Here is an 18,087-nt window from a genome sequence, read left to right on the forward strand (position 1 = left end):
TGAGCACCCAATCTCAAGCAGCGCCCAAGCCACTCTCCATCATGATACTTTACTTCGTTGTCTTGGCTTATCTGAAGGTGTTCATTTTTTGTTTACCTATTGTCCATTATGCTTTGGTTGAGTGCCAGCAGAAATGATGAGTGTGTTAGGTCGGGTTCCCTAGAAGCAGAGCCTGAGACAGGGATCCTTATGCAAGTGATTTACTGAGCGAGTGTTTGCTGGAGAAACCTGTGAGGGACTGAATGAAGCAGGACAGGCAAGGGGAAGAAGCTAAGTAAGAATGTAATTTCACATGAAGTCTAGCCTCGGCCTGATCCCAAGGGGAGCTCTGAAAGGTCAATTGTACCAAAGAATCTGTCCCACCTTGAGGCAAAGGGAGGGGATTTTTGCATCCTAGCACTAGTCAGTCATTGGCTCTAAGCTGCCCTGGGTGTGTGGGCAGTTTGGGCTGGGGGAGTGTTTACCCATCTCTTAGGTAACTCCTGGTGAAGAGCTCCAATCGCTCAAGGGCACTCCTCCAGAGAAAGTTACGGTGTGAGCCAGGCCGTGCCTACAGCAGCTGGTAAAAGGCATTTTGGGGATCTGGGTAGAGCATCTATAGCATCTGCCTCAGTGAGAGACTTGAGATTTTCATGGAAATGTGGTGGCTGCTTCTTTCTCTTGGTGAGGCACAGACACACCTCTTTTTCTTTCTTTTCCCTTTCCCCATCTACATTAATTCTGATATGCCATTTCTTTAAGGTATTTGTAAAAAATTGGTACTTTGCATCCTCGAAAAGCGCATTTATAGTTTCTATATCAATCCTACAGTGACAGGTAAGATGATGTCCTTCTGCTATTCCCACCCCTTTTGCTGCTGCTGAGCCACCACTTTGTGTTGTGTCTCGATGAGTACCATAGTAATAATGCATCATACTAGGCTTTCCAGGAATAACAATAGAGCCCATTGGTCAACTGACTTCCTCCAAAGACATCTGTTCTAAGTTACACACAAGAATCCAGGGCTATGCATGTTCCCAGTCATAGGTGGGAATTGAACAATGAGAACACTTGGACACAGGGTGGGGAACATCACACACCGGGGCCTGTCGTGGGGTGGAGGGAAGGGGGAGGGATAGCATTAGTAGATATACCTAATGTAAATGACAAGTTAACGGGCGCAGCACACCAACATGGCACATGTATACATATGTAACAAACCTGCACGTTGTGCACATGTACCCTAGAACTTAAAGTATAATTTTAAAAATACATAAAAAAAAAGAATCCAGGGCTATGAGTCTGGGTATTACAAGGACTTCTGTAAAACTTGACCAGCACAAGGAATAACTATGTGGAAAAGAGCTTGAGATTGAACCAACATTCTGGCATGAGGCCAAACTAAAATTTAATTGACATATGTAATTAAATGTTGAGTTAGCCTACTGGTCTGGGATTACTGAGTTACCACCTACTCAACGACAGTGACCCCCTAAGAAGCAGTCATTCCCTTTCGCAATAGGTGTGTTCTCAGTTAAGATCTGTTTACATTTGTACACATTTTAGTAGTATTCCTTGCATTTGACAAGTGAGAGTCATTCTAAGTAATTTAGAACCGAGTACTTATTAAATACAACATGCTTTGCCTTCTCTCCAACTCTGCATGTCTTCTTTAAATAAAAAAGACATTCACAGTCTTGCTAATATTCACACATGAGCTCTGATGAGTGATGTGAATGTATTATTCATAATCATGGTGGGCTTTTGTTGAATTCCATATTTACAAGGAAATTCATGGAAAATAAAACACTTTCATGCTTTAAAACATGCAATTTTAAAATAAAATGCCAATGAAATCTGTTTTAAAAAGGACTTGGGAAGGCTGGGCACCATAAAGAGACCCTGTCTCTTAAAAAAAAAAATTAAATGAGCTGGGCTTAACAAATACGTGTAGTCCCAGCTATTTGGGAAGCAGAGGCAGGAGGTTAGCTTGAGTCCAGGAGTTTGAGACTGCCATGAGCTAAGATCATAGCACTGCACTCCCTCCCACCTGGGTGACACAGTGAGAACCCATCTCTCAAGAAAAAAGGATTTGGGAAAAAAAGAGTAAATATGTCCCAGGCAGACAACATTCTGCAGAAATTTTTCTTTAAAAGCCAATCAGAATAAAATTCAGTGTGATCATTAGAGAAATGCAAATCAAAACCCCAATGAGACATCATCTCATACCAGTCAGAATGGTGATCTTAAGTCAAAAAACAAGAGATGCTGGCAAGACTGTGGAAAAGTAGGAACGCTTTTACACTGCTGGCGGGAATGCAAATTAGTTTAACCATTGTGGAAGACAGTGTGGTGATACCTCAAAGGCCTAGAACCAGAAATACCATTTGACCCAGCAATCCCATTAGCAGGTATATACCCAAAGGAATATAAATCATTATATTATAAAGATACATGCACACATATGTTCATTGCAGCACTATTCACAGTAGCAAAGACATGGAATCAACCCAAATGGCCATCAATGATAGAATGGATAAACAAAATGTGGTATACACACACATCATGGAATACTATGCAGCCATAAAGAGGAATGAGATCATGTCCTTTGCAGGGACGTGGATGGAACCAGAAGTAATTATCTTCAGCAAACTAACACAGGAACAGAAAACCAAACACCACATGTTCTCACTTATAAGTGGGAGCTGAACAATGAGAACACATGGACACAGGGAAGGGCACACACTGGGGCCTGTCAAGGGGGCGAGGGTAGGGAGAACATTAGGAAAAAATAGCTAATGCATGCGGGGCTTAATACCTAGGTGATGGGTTGATAGGTGCAGCAAACCACCATGGCACAAGTTTACCTGTGTAACAAACCTACACGTCCTGCACATGTATCACAGAACTTAAAATAAAATTAAATTAAATTAAAAAGAAAGAATAAAAGTCAGTGTGGAGCAAGAGTCAGAAGCTGTGTCTTTCAGGTCTACTATTGTACCAGAAGGATGTGTTCTAGCAGTCAAACAAAACAGACATGTCTCTAACCTGAAGATGCATGACTTCCTGTGGATGGTAGGAGGATTTTTGTGGATTTCTGTTAGACCCAGCTGCCCTGTAACCATCATGTTGCGTAAAACATAGTCTGAATCCTTGAAAAGAGGAAGGCATTTCATTAGGAGTAATTAGACCTCATATTCTCATTAAAGCTTTTGGGGACAGATAAATAGAAAAAAAATAGGAAAGCTTAGATGACCTCTGGCTTTAAGGACAGTGACATTTTACTTAGTACTATTAGAGAACAAGATAATTTTTTTTTTTCCGAGATGGAGTTTCACTCTTGTTGCCCAGGTTGGAATGCAATAGCACGATCTTGGCTCACCACAATCTCTGCCTCCCGGGTTCAAGCAATTCTCCTGCCTCAGCCTCCCAAGTAGCTGGGATTATAGGCATGCACCACCATACCCAGCTAATTTTGTATTTTTGGTAGAGACAGAGTTTCACCATGTTGGCCAGGCTGGTCTTGAACTCCTCACCTCATGTGATCCACCTGCCTTGGCCTCCCAAAGTGCTGAGATTACAGGCGTGAGCCACCACTCCCGGCCCCGGCTAATTTTTTTTTTTTGTATCTTTAGTAAAGACAGGGTTTAACCATGTTGGCCAGGCTGGTCTCGAACTCCTGACCTCAGGTGATCCACCTGCCTCGACCTCCCAAAGTGCTGGGATTACAGGTGTGAGCCACCACCCGGCCAATTTACTTTCTTCACTTCGCTATTGGGACGACACTCTCTCCTGGTTCTCCTTCTACCTCACTAAACAATCTTCATTCTCCCTGCTTCTTTATCTCCCTTACTTCTAAGAAGTTTTCAAACTGTAGGTCAACCCACAACTTACATGTGGGTTGTGAAAATATTTTAATGAGTCTTGATCAATATTTTTTTCGTAGAAACTAGTTTATTTATAAGAACGTATATTAACATATTCTGTAAATACACTAACTGTAGGAAACACAAATTCAATTAAGAGATGTAAAGAGGGGTTTTTATGAATCATTCCTTTAAAAAAAAAATTCTTGGGGCATGCCTGTAGTCTTAGCTACCCTGGAGGTTGAGGCAGGAGGATCACTTGAGTCTCAGAGTTCAAGGTTACTGTGAGCTCTGATCATGTCACTGCACTTCAGCCTGGGCAACAGAATGAGACCTCGTCTCTAAAAAAATAAAAATAAAGATAACTAATTATTGGAACAAAGAAAAAATATGATAAGAGGATCCATAGGGGCTGCATGTTGAATGGTGCTTGGAAGAGGAACAGCTGTTTTGTAATGTGAAATTTCCTCTTGCCTCTATACTCCATGACATCAAGGGTTCTTCCAAACTCTTTAGAAGGGAAATGTTGTCAACATTATCCTTGGAAAACTGTTAAGATTATCCCACATTGACGATTGGGCTTCTAGCTTCTTTCCAAATTTATTTCTTTTCTTTTTTTTTTTTTTTTTTTTGAGACGGAGTCTCGCTCTGTCGCCCAGGCTGCAATGCAGTGGCGTGATCTCGGCTCAGGGCAAGCTCTGCCTTCCGGGTTCACGCCATTCTCCTGCCTCAGCCTCCCAAGAAGCTGGGACAGGCGCCCGCCACCGCGCCCGGCTAATTTTTTTGTATTTTTAGTAGAGACGGGGTTTCACCATGTTAGCCAGGATGGTCTCGATCTCCTGACCTCGTGATCCGCCCGCCTCAGCCTCCCAAAGTGCTGGGATTACAGGCGTGAGCCATGTAAACTGACATACTCACAGATTCCAGGAATTTGGACATGGCCATCTTATGGGAAGGCATTATTGTGCCTGATGCAGTTACCTATTTAATAAGTTTGGTACTCCAAAGAAATAGACAGAGGTGCTTTGGGGTGATAAGCTAAAATACCCTGAATTTCATACCTAAGAGAATTTGAATCTGTTTTTACTCATCTATGGTTACTGTTAACAGAGCAGTAATTTTTTTTCCCTCTATGACTCTGTACCTTACAGGAACATGGGCTTGAGGTGAGGGGGAGTATCACAGGATTTACTTTATAATTCGTATCAGTCAGGGTATCACAAGGAAGCAGATTGCCACAGCTGGGTAATTTAAGGGGCGTTTAATAAAGGGACTATTTATGAAGGCAGTGTTTAGAATTCCGACCTGGTAATAAGGAAGAGCTGTTACCACTCTTAGCCTGAAGAGGCGGGGAGAGGGGGCGGGGACGGGGGAAGCAATGACCAGAACCGACAAAGGACAGCTATGTGGAGAGGACTGCCTGATGAAAGGTGAAGTGGCCTTTAGGAGAGAAACACAGCTAACCCACAGCAACCTGGCAGAGAGGGAAACAGAAGCATCAATGCCCCAGTTGCACTCTACTTCTGCCCTCCAGTGTCCTGTTGGCAGCTGTCACTGGACAAATGCAAGCAGAAGCCAAAGGGCCAAAGAGCCCATGGATACTGGTTTATCTTTGAGACACAGAGCAGCCTGGAGAAGAGAGAGAAATGTGAATCTGGAGGGGCTGCAGAAGGGGAAGAGGGAGGCTTAGGAAGTTATGATCGTTGAGTGCTTGAAAAGAGCTTAGACAGGCTGTTCTGGTCTCTGCCCCACCATGATCTCACTCACAACCCGACTGCTGGGTGGTCCTTCTCTCCCCCGACTTTTGGCAGGATCTTCTTCACCACCATGAGATGGTCCAGGTCAGATGGGGTGTGACCCTGGTGGCTTTGTCTGTGGACTCTTGGTTCTGAACTTACAGCCGCTGAAGTCATGCTTCTTGCTGCTGCTTTGGGCTATTTTGGCTTTTCCATGGTGCCCTATGTGTTGTTTCTCTTAAGGCCCTGACAATGTTCTTCTGAATCTTCCCTGGGGCCCCATGTGCTTTGAAGGGCCATTGTAGCTGGGGCCCTTCAAACAGGGTGCTCTGCCCCAGGCCTAAGTGCCCTTGGAGGCTCCCATGGCCTGGCCACCCCACAAGAGAGCTCCATGATTCTGCCCTCATTGATCAAGGCCTCATCAGATTGACCTAGCTACTGAGGGAGGGAAGTAGGGACCTGGTGGGAAAAAGGAAAGAAGCAGCCCGGAGGGAAGTGTGGACATGCCTGTGTGGGCCAGCCAAGGGACTGGGAGACAACCAGGTGACACTACCACCCAACCAAGCACCTCCCAGAGTCATTCAGCCTTTCTGAAAGGAAAAACCTTTCCACCCACTCTCATCATATGCAAAATCCTAACACAAAGTATAAAGAAGCAAAGCAAACAGTCAGCAAGAATTCATGACATTATGGATAGGAGGGCTTAAAAAAATCGGTGTCATATAACTGAGTCCTTCCAAAACAGCAGCTCCTAGTCCCTTCCCACTCCACCCATATGATTCTGGTGAGTGTTGCCCATTACTGTGAACTCCACACTCTGGCCAGGGGTATGTATCTCAGGATAAGTCAAAAAGAGTTTTCTGGCCGGGCGCTGTGGCTCACGCCTGTAATTCTAGCATTTTGGGAGGCTGAGGTGGCTGGATCATCTGAGGTCGGGAGTTCAAGACTAGCCTGACCAATATGGAGAAACCCCGTCTCTACTAAAAATACAAAATTAGCTTGGCATGGTGGCGCATGCCTGTAATCCCAGCTACTCGGGAGGCTGAGGCAGGGGACTTGCTTGAGCCCGGGTGGCGGAGGTTGAGGTAAGCTGAGATTGCGCTATTGCGCTCCAGCCTGGGCAACAAGAGCGAGACTCCGTCTTCTTTCTTGAGTTTTCCAAACTGGAACTTTTTACAGGATGCTTTTAGTAAGCATCTGACTTGCTCTGCAGAAAAAGCTCATCTTTAGCTGGAAGAACAAAACCAATGTACAGAGGGAAACAAACATGAGAAGTGGAGAGATGAACACAAGAGAGCCCTGATCGCTTCAAGTCCCTGGATCTGGCCATCCTGAAAGATAGCTTGACTCCTGCCCTGTCTTCATTTTGGTCACGTGAGTCAGTTAATTCTCCCTTTTGCCTAAGGCAATTTGAGATGGATTCCTGTCACTCACAACCAAGGGTCTGGTATTGGGAAATCTGTCTTCCTTTAGACTAATAGCTAATTAATATGGTTTTCAAATATTAGCAAGAAATAACATCTAGACACTCAGCTACCTTGGAGAGATCTACCACTACTGAGCCTTGCCTACCTGGGCTGGGCTAGGCTCTACAAAGTACGTAGTGATGGAGGTGATGCTGGATGTGACGTCATAAAGCCAGCCAATGCCAGTGATCACAATATGCAGAATGTGCTCCCGGCTGTGGACGTAGTGATAGGCAGTGCTAAAGACATTAGCAACACCCTGTAGAGACAGAAAATTCAAATAGCCTATTCTTTTTAAAATAGAAAAATAATTAGTAATATAGTAATTGGATTACCTTTACCAGTAATTTAATTACTTCATGATAATCTACTTCCTACAAATTATTCAGCAGTCCTCAAAGGGCAGTGTTCCAGATTCTACTATTAAAAAAAGGATCATCAAGAAATCAAAGTTATAGGCCAGGTGCCATGGCTCATGCCTGTAATCCCAGCACTTTGGGAGGCCAAGGCAGGGCGGATCACTTGAGGTCAGGAGTCTGAGACCAGCCTGGCCAACATGGTGAAACCCTGTCTCTACTAAAAATACAAATATTAGCTGGGCATGGTGGTGCACACCTGTAATCCCAGCTACTCAGGAGGCTGAGGCAGGACAATTGCTTGAACTCAGGAGGTGGAGGTTGCAGTGAGCTGAGATCGCAACACTGCACTCCAACCTGGGCAACAGAGCAAGTCTCACAAAAAAAAAAAAAAAAAAAAGAGGTATAAAGAGAGAGGCCCACATACCTTTTTATGCTTTTGATAGTCATCCAGTGAAATTTGTGGTATGTGCTATTAGAGAATAGCATCAAAGGAACAAGATAAACTTTGAAATGAGAAAAAAATGTTAACAAGCCAAGAACGAATGCCAATCTTAGGCAGGTGGGTAGGAGCTGCCTTGATCGGATGCCAATGTTAATGCCTGCATCTGTGCAGACATGGCCACTATCATCAGATCGACAGTATAGGACATGTTTGGTTCCAAGACCCACAGTGTGCTAGATTACGTAGTCCTCTTATAGGCATAAGGAGACCCTGTTCCACAGAGAAGGGATGGGAAATCTTTAGAACCCATATGTGGGCCTGTTGTCAGGAAACTCTAGGAATCACAAACTCTTCAAAATTATATGCCTTTTATATTAGGACTCAAGGCATCTAAGGGTAACCCAGAAGCCTTTACCTCTAAGGGCTAGAGTGCCAATGTATAATTCATTTTGAAAAGCTCTCTAGCAAGACTATATATACTTCACCTACTGATAACTCCATACTCTTCCATTTTAATATCTTCACATAATTCTTGTGTCAGATGAGAATGAATTTTATTATTGAAAATGTGTCCAGAGAAAGAGGTACTACCACTTTCCTCAACTATCCACCCAATAAATGGGAAGAGAAAGTGAAAAATAATGGTAAATAAACATAAAGAGCCAAAGGCTTACAGGGTAACAAATGATAAGGGCATAGCAAGTTCAAGTTCCTAACTTGCTGCTAGACTCCACAGTTCATTGTCTCCATAAAGGCTTTTGATCTTCCTTTATTGCAAGTTCTATCCATAAATTAAATAAAAATGCTTGTAGAAATGGTCTAGCTATTTCATGATCTTAAAAGTGCCTATCATTTTGTGATCTAATTTAAAAACATGAATACTCAAGAAACATTTAGGCCTTTTTATTTTTCATCCTCAAAAATTATAACACTGAAATCAAGACCTATGGGGATGCATATCAGAATTAGTACCATTTGTAGAAAGTACAAAAGATTTCTAGATAGATACCACTATTAGTAAAACACAAATATGTCCCTTCTAAAAGTTCATTCCCGCTTTGTGGGTCTTAATGGTCAATGGTTGGATTTCTGTTCTGTAGCATAAAATTCTATTCCTGTGATTAATGCTATGGGACACATGAGGCTGAGGCATGGATATGTAACTGAGGCTGAAAGTCCTTCCATAAGTAATGGGGAACTTCTCAAAAGACTGAAACATACATTCAGGGAACAGGAGCAAGTATGATGATGTTATCTATATACACAGCTTTACTCTCATCGGATTTCAGGTTTCACTCTTTAAAAAGTATTAGAAAGAGAGGCCATCCTACCACCGCTCTTGAAGACTTCTATGACTTACCTGATAGAATCTGATCTCATGAGGTAGAAAGATGTTTATTTCGTGGGGATCTCTAAGGGTATCAACAGCCAAGACCCCAAAGATCCTCATATATGCATCTTGAAGAGGCAGAGCCAGGAATGACCCATTATAATCATTCTTATTACGGGACTGGTTCCAGAAGAAGATGTTCCCATGGTACTGAACTTGGGGAACATGGATTGGCTTCCCTTCATCCACTACTGTAAAGCTGAGGAAAAAGAGTATGAGGATGGAAGAAAGGCACAGGGAGAGATTTAGATTAAACCATGGAGGAAACTAGAGCGATTCTCTATTCACAATCTGTGGCATTATATGACCGAGCAGTGGACTCAGATAAGATGACCAGTTTGGAGGTCTGACTTGAGAAAGACTAAAACAAAAACAAAACAAACAAACAAACAAAAAAAAACAAGCTTGGATGTGGACATAGAAAACAAATATAAACAGAACTCCAGAGACATAACTTATGGAGCAGGCAGAAATAATTGAGATGATATTGTGACGCAGAGTCCCCATGTGGCGAATCATTACCAAAGAGCGAGCTCTAGAAATAAGTGAAATCATCCAGGACTGGAAGCCATCAGCTTCTACTCCAGAAGCACTGGTGACTTGAGGCACCTCTCTTTTGAGCAGCTAGCTGGGATCTTGATGCCAGTTTACTCAGAAAGGGAATTATTTTTTTAGGAGGGTAAAACCAATCTCTTCAAGAAGTTCTTACCTGATTCCTTTCATGTCCCTGTAGAGCACTCTGTTCAGTACAAATTGAGCATCATCTAAGGTACAAGCCACATTCCTCAATAGAACATTCCCTTTCTCAGGCAGTAGTAGGTTTTCTTCTAAGAGGGAAATGTGAGCACTGATCTTTTTATTTCCATGGGCTTCAGCATCCTACAGCAAAACGTTTCCGACCATGTGTTTGCCAACAGCCAAAGAACTCCCCTAATCATGTCCCCCTTACTAGTTAATTCATGCATCTTGCCCCAGTAGTTTCATTTTCCTGAATAAAGAATGCATATATTACTATTCATGGGCAGTAGGGAAAAGGTTGACACCATAGCTATCCTGTAAATCTGAGTTTTAGTGGGTATAATGGGTTTCCTCTATGCCAACTGGACTGGTTTACCAGAAAAGAAAAACAAAACCAAAAAACTCTCAAGTCTACTCAAATTTAGAGGTTTAAAACTTGGATTCCTTTGGCCTATGGTCAAACTGTCTGTGTTTCTATTGAAAGTGTTGATTTGAGAGAGAGAGAGCTGGGCCAAGAAGATGCCTTCACTTCACTCATATTTCTTGACCGTCGACTGTGATGTGAAAGTGAAAAAAATGCTCTCGAGGAACTCTTAACACACTTTGTATATTTGATCTATGTGATTTCAGGAAGGATTTTTTTGTGGCCCAAGATTGCAGACTTTCTGCAACTACTATTTCTGCAACTATAAATTCTCTGTACCTTAAATATTATTATTATGTTATTAACAATATTATGTGTCAATATATACATTAAATATATCCATAAATTGGGGACATGTGAGACACTTTCCTTGATATTTTTCTCCTCTTTCTATATATTTGGGTTTGCTTTCCATGCCCTTTTCTTTTGCCTTTATTCCTTCTTTCCACATACAAGATCTATGGAGTCATTAACAAATATGTAGCGAGATTTCTCTTAGGATACCACAGACCTCTGAAGCAAGTTAGAACAATGCCTCTTCTTCTTGAGTGGTCTTTTGGTCCCGGTGCCCCATTTCCAACTACACTGGAAAATTCGGCCATTCAGGAGATGATTCAATTGAGCAAGTATCGCTATTTAGCTGAGATGACTGGCATAGGTTCCCTGGATTAGTGGAATCTATGATACATGTAGAAGGCAGCTGTGCTGTTTCTGCCTGTGAATAGCAGCAACCTGGGAGTCTCTGAGGAGGTGGCAAGGCTGTAGGCAGTAGCCCCTCAGGGCCATGTGTTCTAAGTGACAGGATTCTGCAGTAGTCTCAGCTTGCTTCTAGGCAATGCTGTGAAATATTGTGTGGTGTCAGACTCGATAATGAGTTTATGATTTAAATAGTTCCTTTTAAAACTGACTCCCAAAATACCATGCAAGGGAAATGTAGCTTGAACTGTTTGTACATCTCCTTACTGATATTGTTCATAATCTGTCTATTGTCCATTCTAGGCTTATTTGACTCTTAGCAGAAATGAAATTAGAAATCCCAAGACATCTTTTCTACATCTGTCTTTTCTACCTTTCTCCTCTGCTTCTGTCTTGTCAACCAGCAGTCACTCCAGTTGTATCTCTCCTAGGCTTTGGGCCATTTGTAATGGACTGGAATGAATAAAATATCTACAGCAGCACCCAGTGATTTTTCAAGAGAATTCAAGATGCTCCTCTTTTGCAAACATTGAACATCGCCTACTTTGAGGAAATGTTTCCTCTTACATACTGCTTTAGGAAACGTACCTGCGTGAGGGCCTTAAAGGTCTCACTATACACCGGCTCTAGGGACACCCCACTTGTCTCTGCAGCACATTGGATTTGGTGCAGCCATTTCCGCCTGGCACAATTCCTCAGACTCTCAATGTGGCTCCTCTCTAAAGCATTCATCAGAAATTCCACAACACTTTCCAGAACTTGGTCTTCATTGCCCCTGAGTTCAGACACAACCAATTCTATGTAATTCTGAAATTGTTTTGAAGACAATCTCACTTCGTGACCAGGGTGTGGCTTTGGAAATTGGATGTGTAGTTTAGCTAAAAGACACAAACACGAAACCAAGAACTAACCAAAAGTTCACTCATTGGTGGGGGGAATTTTCATTCTCCTCTTACGATGAATTGAAGCCCTGGGCAACTGCTCTCCTGGAAAACCAGTGGAATATGTTACAATGAATTTCTATGTTGAACTCAATATGACTCCTGTGTCAGCTTCTGTTTTTGTTTTGTTTTAATTTTACCACCTAGCCTGGTGAAACCTCAAGGTTTGCTTTGACTCCTTCCCTACCTTTTGCCTTCCATATCCAATAAACCACTTAATTCTATCCTGTTACTCTTTGGCAGTGTGGCCACTCCTCTCCTTTCATACTTTCATAACCCCAGAGCCAGCGTTTATCACTTTGTAATTGACTTAACAATAGTAAATGCTCAATACGTGTTTGTAAAATTAAATTAAAACACAACTTGCATTATGCAATTCCCTGGTTCAAAGTCCTACCATATTTGGATCCAGTCTATTTCCAATCACATCTGCCCATAAGGCCATATAGGAATTATCTACTGCAGTATCTCCATTCTACTCATGGTCCCTGTCCATGTCTTGCACACTTCTGTATTCACATGTCTTCTCTAGTTTTGTAATTGTATAATCATGAACCTACTACCAAACCTGAACATTACCAGTAACATATATTCTTCTACGATCTGCCCTATTCCATTCCCTGCCTCCCCACACCTCCCACTGATATCCTGAATTTGGCTTTATCTTTACCTTTCTTGTAATTTTCCCAGTGTTATTATAGTTACATAACAATATATGTGTTCTACACATACACACACACACGCACACACGCATATGCACACACACTTCTAAACAACATGTGGTTTCGTTTTGCATTATTTATTTATTTATTTATCTTTTTGAGACTGAGTCTAGCTCTGTAGCCCAAGCTGGAGTGTAGTGGCACAATCTCGGCTTACTGCAACCTCCATCTCCCAGATTCAAATGATTCTCCTGCCTCAGCCTCCCAAGTAGCTGGGATTACAGATGTGCACCACTATGCCTGGCTAATTTTTATATTTTCAGTAGAGGTGGGGTTTCACCATACTGGCCAGGCTGGTCTCTAACTCCTGACCTCAGATGATCTGCCCACCTCAGCATCCCAAAGTGCTGGGATTACAGGTGTAGCCACTGTGCCCAGCCAGTTTTGCATGTTTATAAACTTTAGAAAAAGGTTAGCAAACTATGTGTAGTTTTCTGGACATGCTTTTTTATTCAACACTATGCTACATATCTTCCATGTTGTTTATCTTTTCAACATATCTTTCTATGTTGTTACTGTAGCTATGATTCATTCATTTTCACCAATGTGTGTTACTATGTGAGTATATCATTACTGATTTATTCTACAGTCAGTGGGTGTTTCGGTTATTCTCAATATTTTACTCATATGAACAGTGTTATGAGCATTTTGTAAATGTCTCCTGGTGCATATGTGCAAGATTCTTTGACAGTTATAAATTAGTAAGTCACAGGGTATGTACCCTTCCCCTTTAAAGTATAGTTCAAAGTTCCTCCTCCCTCAAGAAGACTTCCGTCGTGATTTCTCCTTCTCTTGAAAGACGATAGCATCTATTCTACACCATTTATTTGACAATTAACAAATACTACCTGGCACTCACAGACATCACATCATGTGTGAGTTTCTCATTTCTGTAGTTGAACATTTATTGATTTTTTGCTCCTTAGCACCCACTCACCTTTCTCTTAGTAATTTTATCTCTAATTTTGCTTTGGGGAAACAACTTCATTCCCATCTCTGATCATGTGTTTGAATGGGGTTCCACTCATAGTTCTAGAGGTGGAGCATGTGCCTTAGGCTTAAGCCAGTCACGACATTCTATTCCTTTAGCCAGAGTGGTTGGTTTAGTACAGACTAATGCCAGACTTTTTGATTGAATGATTAGGAAGAAGACACTTTCTTTTTTATTTCCATTGGACTTGAATGAAACTGTGAGCATGTGAAACTGGACCTGGTTACCACAAAGGTAGAGGTTCTATGATAGTGCAGCTAAAACAGAAGAGAGCAAGACAAAGAGAAAGAACCAGACAGCTGTCCTAACGTCATTATTTGGACTCCCAAATCTAGTTGTGTCCTAAACTAGTACCGGACTTTTTCATTGTATGAACCAATAAATTCCTCTTATGTGTAACCACTTTGGGTTGTGTTCTCTGTTACATGAGCCAAAAGGATCTTAACTAGTACAATCCTCAATTAGATTAAAAGTGCCTTGTGGATTCTTCATCTTCCATTTCTTCTTCTTTTTCCCCTTTCATTCTTTTGCCTCCTTGAACAATTTGATCCTAAAGCCATTAGGTGGGGCAGAGCAAGGTAAGCATCTGTTTCTGGACAGGTGAAGCCAATGTGGCACCTAGCAGGGTATCAGGGCCCAAATCTGTGCAGGGTTAGCTGGGCATGGGTTGTCAGAGCCTGAGCAGAGCGAGGAGGGTATCCATGTGGAACGGCAACCTTCAGTCCATGTGGGTAAAGACGCTGGCCTTACAGAGAGGTGGTTTAACTTGGGTGTCAGATTCCAAGCAGTACAAACAGGGTATCCGTATGAGATGGATGCCCAACATGGGGTGTTTAATCTTGAGCAGGGTGAGGAGGGCATCCAAATCGAGGGATGGCCTGGCCTGGGAAGTCAGAACCTTAACAGGGTGAGGAGGGTGTCTACATGGAAGGGCCATCCACATAGGCTGGGGGTCAGCTCAGCATAAGGAGTCAGAGCCTGAGTGAATTGACAAGGGAATCCACATGAAAATGTGCCTTGGCATGGAGTGTTAGAGCCTAAGGACTATGTAAAGGGCATCCACTTGGAGGGGGTGATCTGTTGAGGGGTGTCAGAACCTAAGCAGAGTAAGGAGGATAGCCATGTGGGAAGGGCCGATTAGTGCAAGATGTTAGAATTTAAATGTAGTAAGAAGGAAATCAGTGTGGAAGAGAGGACAGCGACAGTGATGGGAGATTAGTTCCATATAGAACTAATGGATTCATTGGGGGATTGATCAAATAAATAAATATATTTAGGTTAACACAAACCAGAGAAAAGGGAACTACAAAAGGGAATGAGAAGAAACTAGAATGAACCCTGTTGTGTTGGATTAGACTTGGAATTACCAGTGTGAACTCATGGTTTTTAATATTAGTAGACAGAAAGGTATGTACAGATATAAATGTGTACATACATTTACATACACAGGCATGCACGCACACACATACACAGTTTCTACATCTGTCCACTGAGAAATCTGAGAGAGGAGACTCATGAGTAATGAGCACATGTAGAACCCAGATGCTGGCTTGGGGAGATGAATAATTCCAGGGTGAAAGCAGGGAAAATATAAGATCAACCTGGAAGATCTCTTTGTGCCAGAAAGCAAGGATGTGCTCAAAGAATGAGGGATACATGTTAAAAGGATGCAGAAAATTGGCAGTTTTTTATAAAGCTAAACATATATAGACCCTGTGGCCTAGAAATTCCACTCCTAAGTATTTATTAATAAGAAATGAAAACATATTCACCAGAAGATTTACTTAAGATTGTGCAGAGTAGCTTTATTTATAATAGCTAAGAACTGGAAACAGCCCCAAGTGTCCATACATAGGAAAACGGATAAACAAACCATGGTATATTCATACAATGGAATACTACTCAGCAATAAAAAGAAGCAAATTGCTGATACATGTAGCAACATATTAAGACTCTCAAGAAAAATTATGCTGAGTCGACCAGGCCCAGTGGCTTATGAATGTAATTCAGAGCTTTGGGAGTGTGAGGAGGGAGGATCACTTGAGGCCAGGAGTTAGTGGCCTGCCTGGGCAACATGGTGAGAACTTGTCTCTACAAAAAGTTTATAAACTAGCCAGGCATGGTGGTGTGCACCTGTAGTCTCCCAGCTACTCGGGATGCTGAGGCGGGAGGATTGCTTGAGCCCAAGAGTTCAAGGCTGCAGTGAGTTATGATCACATGCCACTACACTCCAGCTTGGGCAACAGAGTGAGACTCTGTCTCCCCCAAAAAATTTTTAAAAAAGTAAAAATTATGCTGAGTGAAAGAAGCCTTACAAAAAGAGTACATAGAGTTTAAACTCTGTAAAAAAACATGCATACTGTATAATTTCATTTTTATGAAATTCCAGAAGAGATAAAACTAATTTATGGTAGAAAATAGAAAAGTGGTTGCTCTGGGGATTGGAGGGTGGACGACTGAATGGGAAAGAGGTGTGGGGACTTTTTTTGTTCTATATCTTTTATTTATTTTTTTTAAGAGATGGTTTTTGCAGTGTTACCCAGGCTGATCTTGAACTCCTGGGCTCAAGCAATCTTCCTGCCTCTGCCTCTTGAGTAGCTGGGATTACAGGTGAGTGTCACGGTGCTCTTTGTTCTGTATCTTGATAGGAGTATGGGATGCATAGGGCATGTATTTGTCAAAACTCAGCAAATATACACTTAAAATTTTTGCATCTCATTTTATGGAAATTTGGTCTCAAGAGGAAAAAACTTCCTTCTTTCCCTACGTGCAAAAAGAAAGAAAAAAGCTGTTAACAAATATCAAACTCTAATGAATGATATGCATGCTGAGGTATTTAGGGAGAAATGTATTGATTTCTATAATTTACTTAAAATGGACCACATGCATCAAAAATAAGAGAGATGGAAGGATAGAGGGACAGAGAGATGAATAGACAGATTAAAAAGTGAGGTAAAATATTAATGATAGAATTTATGTTGTGGGTATATAGGTACTTGCTGTAAAATTCTTTCAGCTTTGCCATGTTTGACAGTTTTCATACTGAAATGCTGGGGTCGGGCATGGTGGCTCATGCCTGTAATCCCAGCACTTCGGGAGACTGAGGTGAGAGGATTGCTTAAGGCCAGGAGTTTGTGACCAGCATGGGCAACACAGAGAGACCCCATCCATACCAAAAATTAGAAAAATTAGCCAGGCCTGATGATGCACACCTGTAGTCCCAGTTGCTCAGGAGTCTGTGATGGGATGATCGCTTGAGTCCAGGAGTTGGAGGCTGCAGTGAGCTACAGTTGCGCCACTGCACTCCAGCCTGGCGACAGAGTGAGACCTGGTCTCAAAAAAAAAAATAAAGGTTGGGCGTGGGGAGGGGAGGAAACAGGAGCCAGAGTGCAGAGTGAAAGAACTCCCATTGTCTAAAACTGGGACAATATGAGTATCAAAACAAATAGTGATAATATTGGAATATAACCCATTGAATAAAAAAGGAAACCATGAATACATACTGCTATAAATGAATAAATCAAAAGTTGACAAAAAGGAAGAATGGTTTATATGGTTTCAATGGACACCCATTAAATACTTATTAATTACAAAGAGGAAAAATGTAGCTTTAAAGTGGAGGGGCCTGACAGATATAATCTTAATCAACTGGTCAACGTTATTACTATAGGACTTTTGAGAAGATACAATAAGAAGAACACAGCATTGCTTCTGTGATATATTTCTGACAAAGATGAATAACCTGAATTTAACCATGGGGAAACAGTAGATAAATCTAAATGAAAGACATACTGCAACCAACTTATAATCTTCAAAAGTGTCAAGGTTATGGAAATCAAAGAAAGATGGAAGAGTTTCTTAGAGATTCTTTATTCCAGAGTTCCAGAGCAAAGGAATAGCATCAGGAATTTTATGCTAGCTACTTATCCAGTTTTCAGTTTCTTTAAAAAACTCTTGTGTGCTTTTCAATGAGACTTTTAAATAACTATGGTTCTTAATTTTCATGGTTTCTGTAACTTTGTGACAAAAAGTATCACCAAAATGTTTTTTGTTGTTGTTGTTTTGTTTCAAAATAAATGTTTTATTACTTCCAACTGTATTTTTTGCCTTTATTATTTTTAATTTATGCATACTTGTCCATATTTATGGGGTACAGAGTGTTATTTCAATACATGTAGACAACATGTAATACTCAAATCAGCATAATGAGCATACTCATCACCTCAAACATTTATCACTTCTTTGTGTTGGGAACATTCAAAATCTGCTCTTTTAGCTATTTGAAAATGTACAACCAATTGCTGTTAATTATAGTCACTCTACAGTGCTATAGAACA

The 18,087-nt window shown here is 41.5% G+C and overlaps 1 protein-coding gene across 15 annotated transcripts in view; it reads right to left on the minus strand.

Moving 5' to 3' along the window:
- The window catches only part of EFCAB5 (EF-hand calcium binding domain 5), a 183,718-nt gene that overhangs the window by 18,183 nt on the left and 147,448 nt on the right, over window positions 1–18,087 (minus strand). For 12 of the 15 annotated variants that reach the window (XM_016932088.4, XM_054670095.2, XM_016932086.4 and 9 more), the window contains 5 exons: window positions 11,685–11,974; window positions 9,948–10,117; window positions 9,209–9,437; window positions 7,154–7,306; window positions 3,028–3,131 (listed from right to left, as the gene is read on the minus strand). In XM_016932088.4, coding sequence (XP_016787577.2) covers window positions 3,028–3,131; window positions 7,154–7,306; window positions 9,209–9,437; window positions 9,948–10,117; window positions 11,685–11,974 — 946 coding nt within the window. Of the gene's footprint in view, window positions 1–3,027; window positions 3,132–7,153; window positions 7,307–9,208; window positions 9,438–9,947; window positions 10,118–11,684; window positions 11,975–16,265; window positions 16,514–18,087 lie in introns of those variants that run through there. The other 3 variants (XM_054670097.2, XM_054670096.2, XM_063798749.1) reach the window with 1 other exon arrangement.

Source organism: Pan troglodytes, chromosome 19, assembly GCF_028858775.2.
Source record: "Pan troglodytes isolate AG18354 chromosome 19, NHGRI_mPanTro3-v2.0_pri, whole genome shotgun sequence".
NCBI classification, from domain to species: Eukaryota; Metazoa; Chordata; class Mammalia; order Primates; family Hominidae; genus Pan; species Pan troglodytes.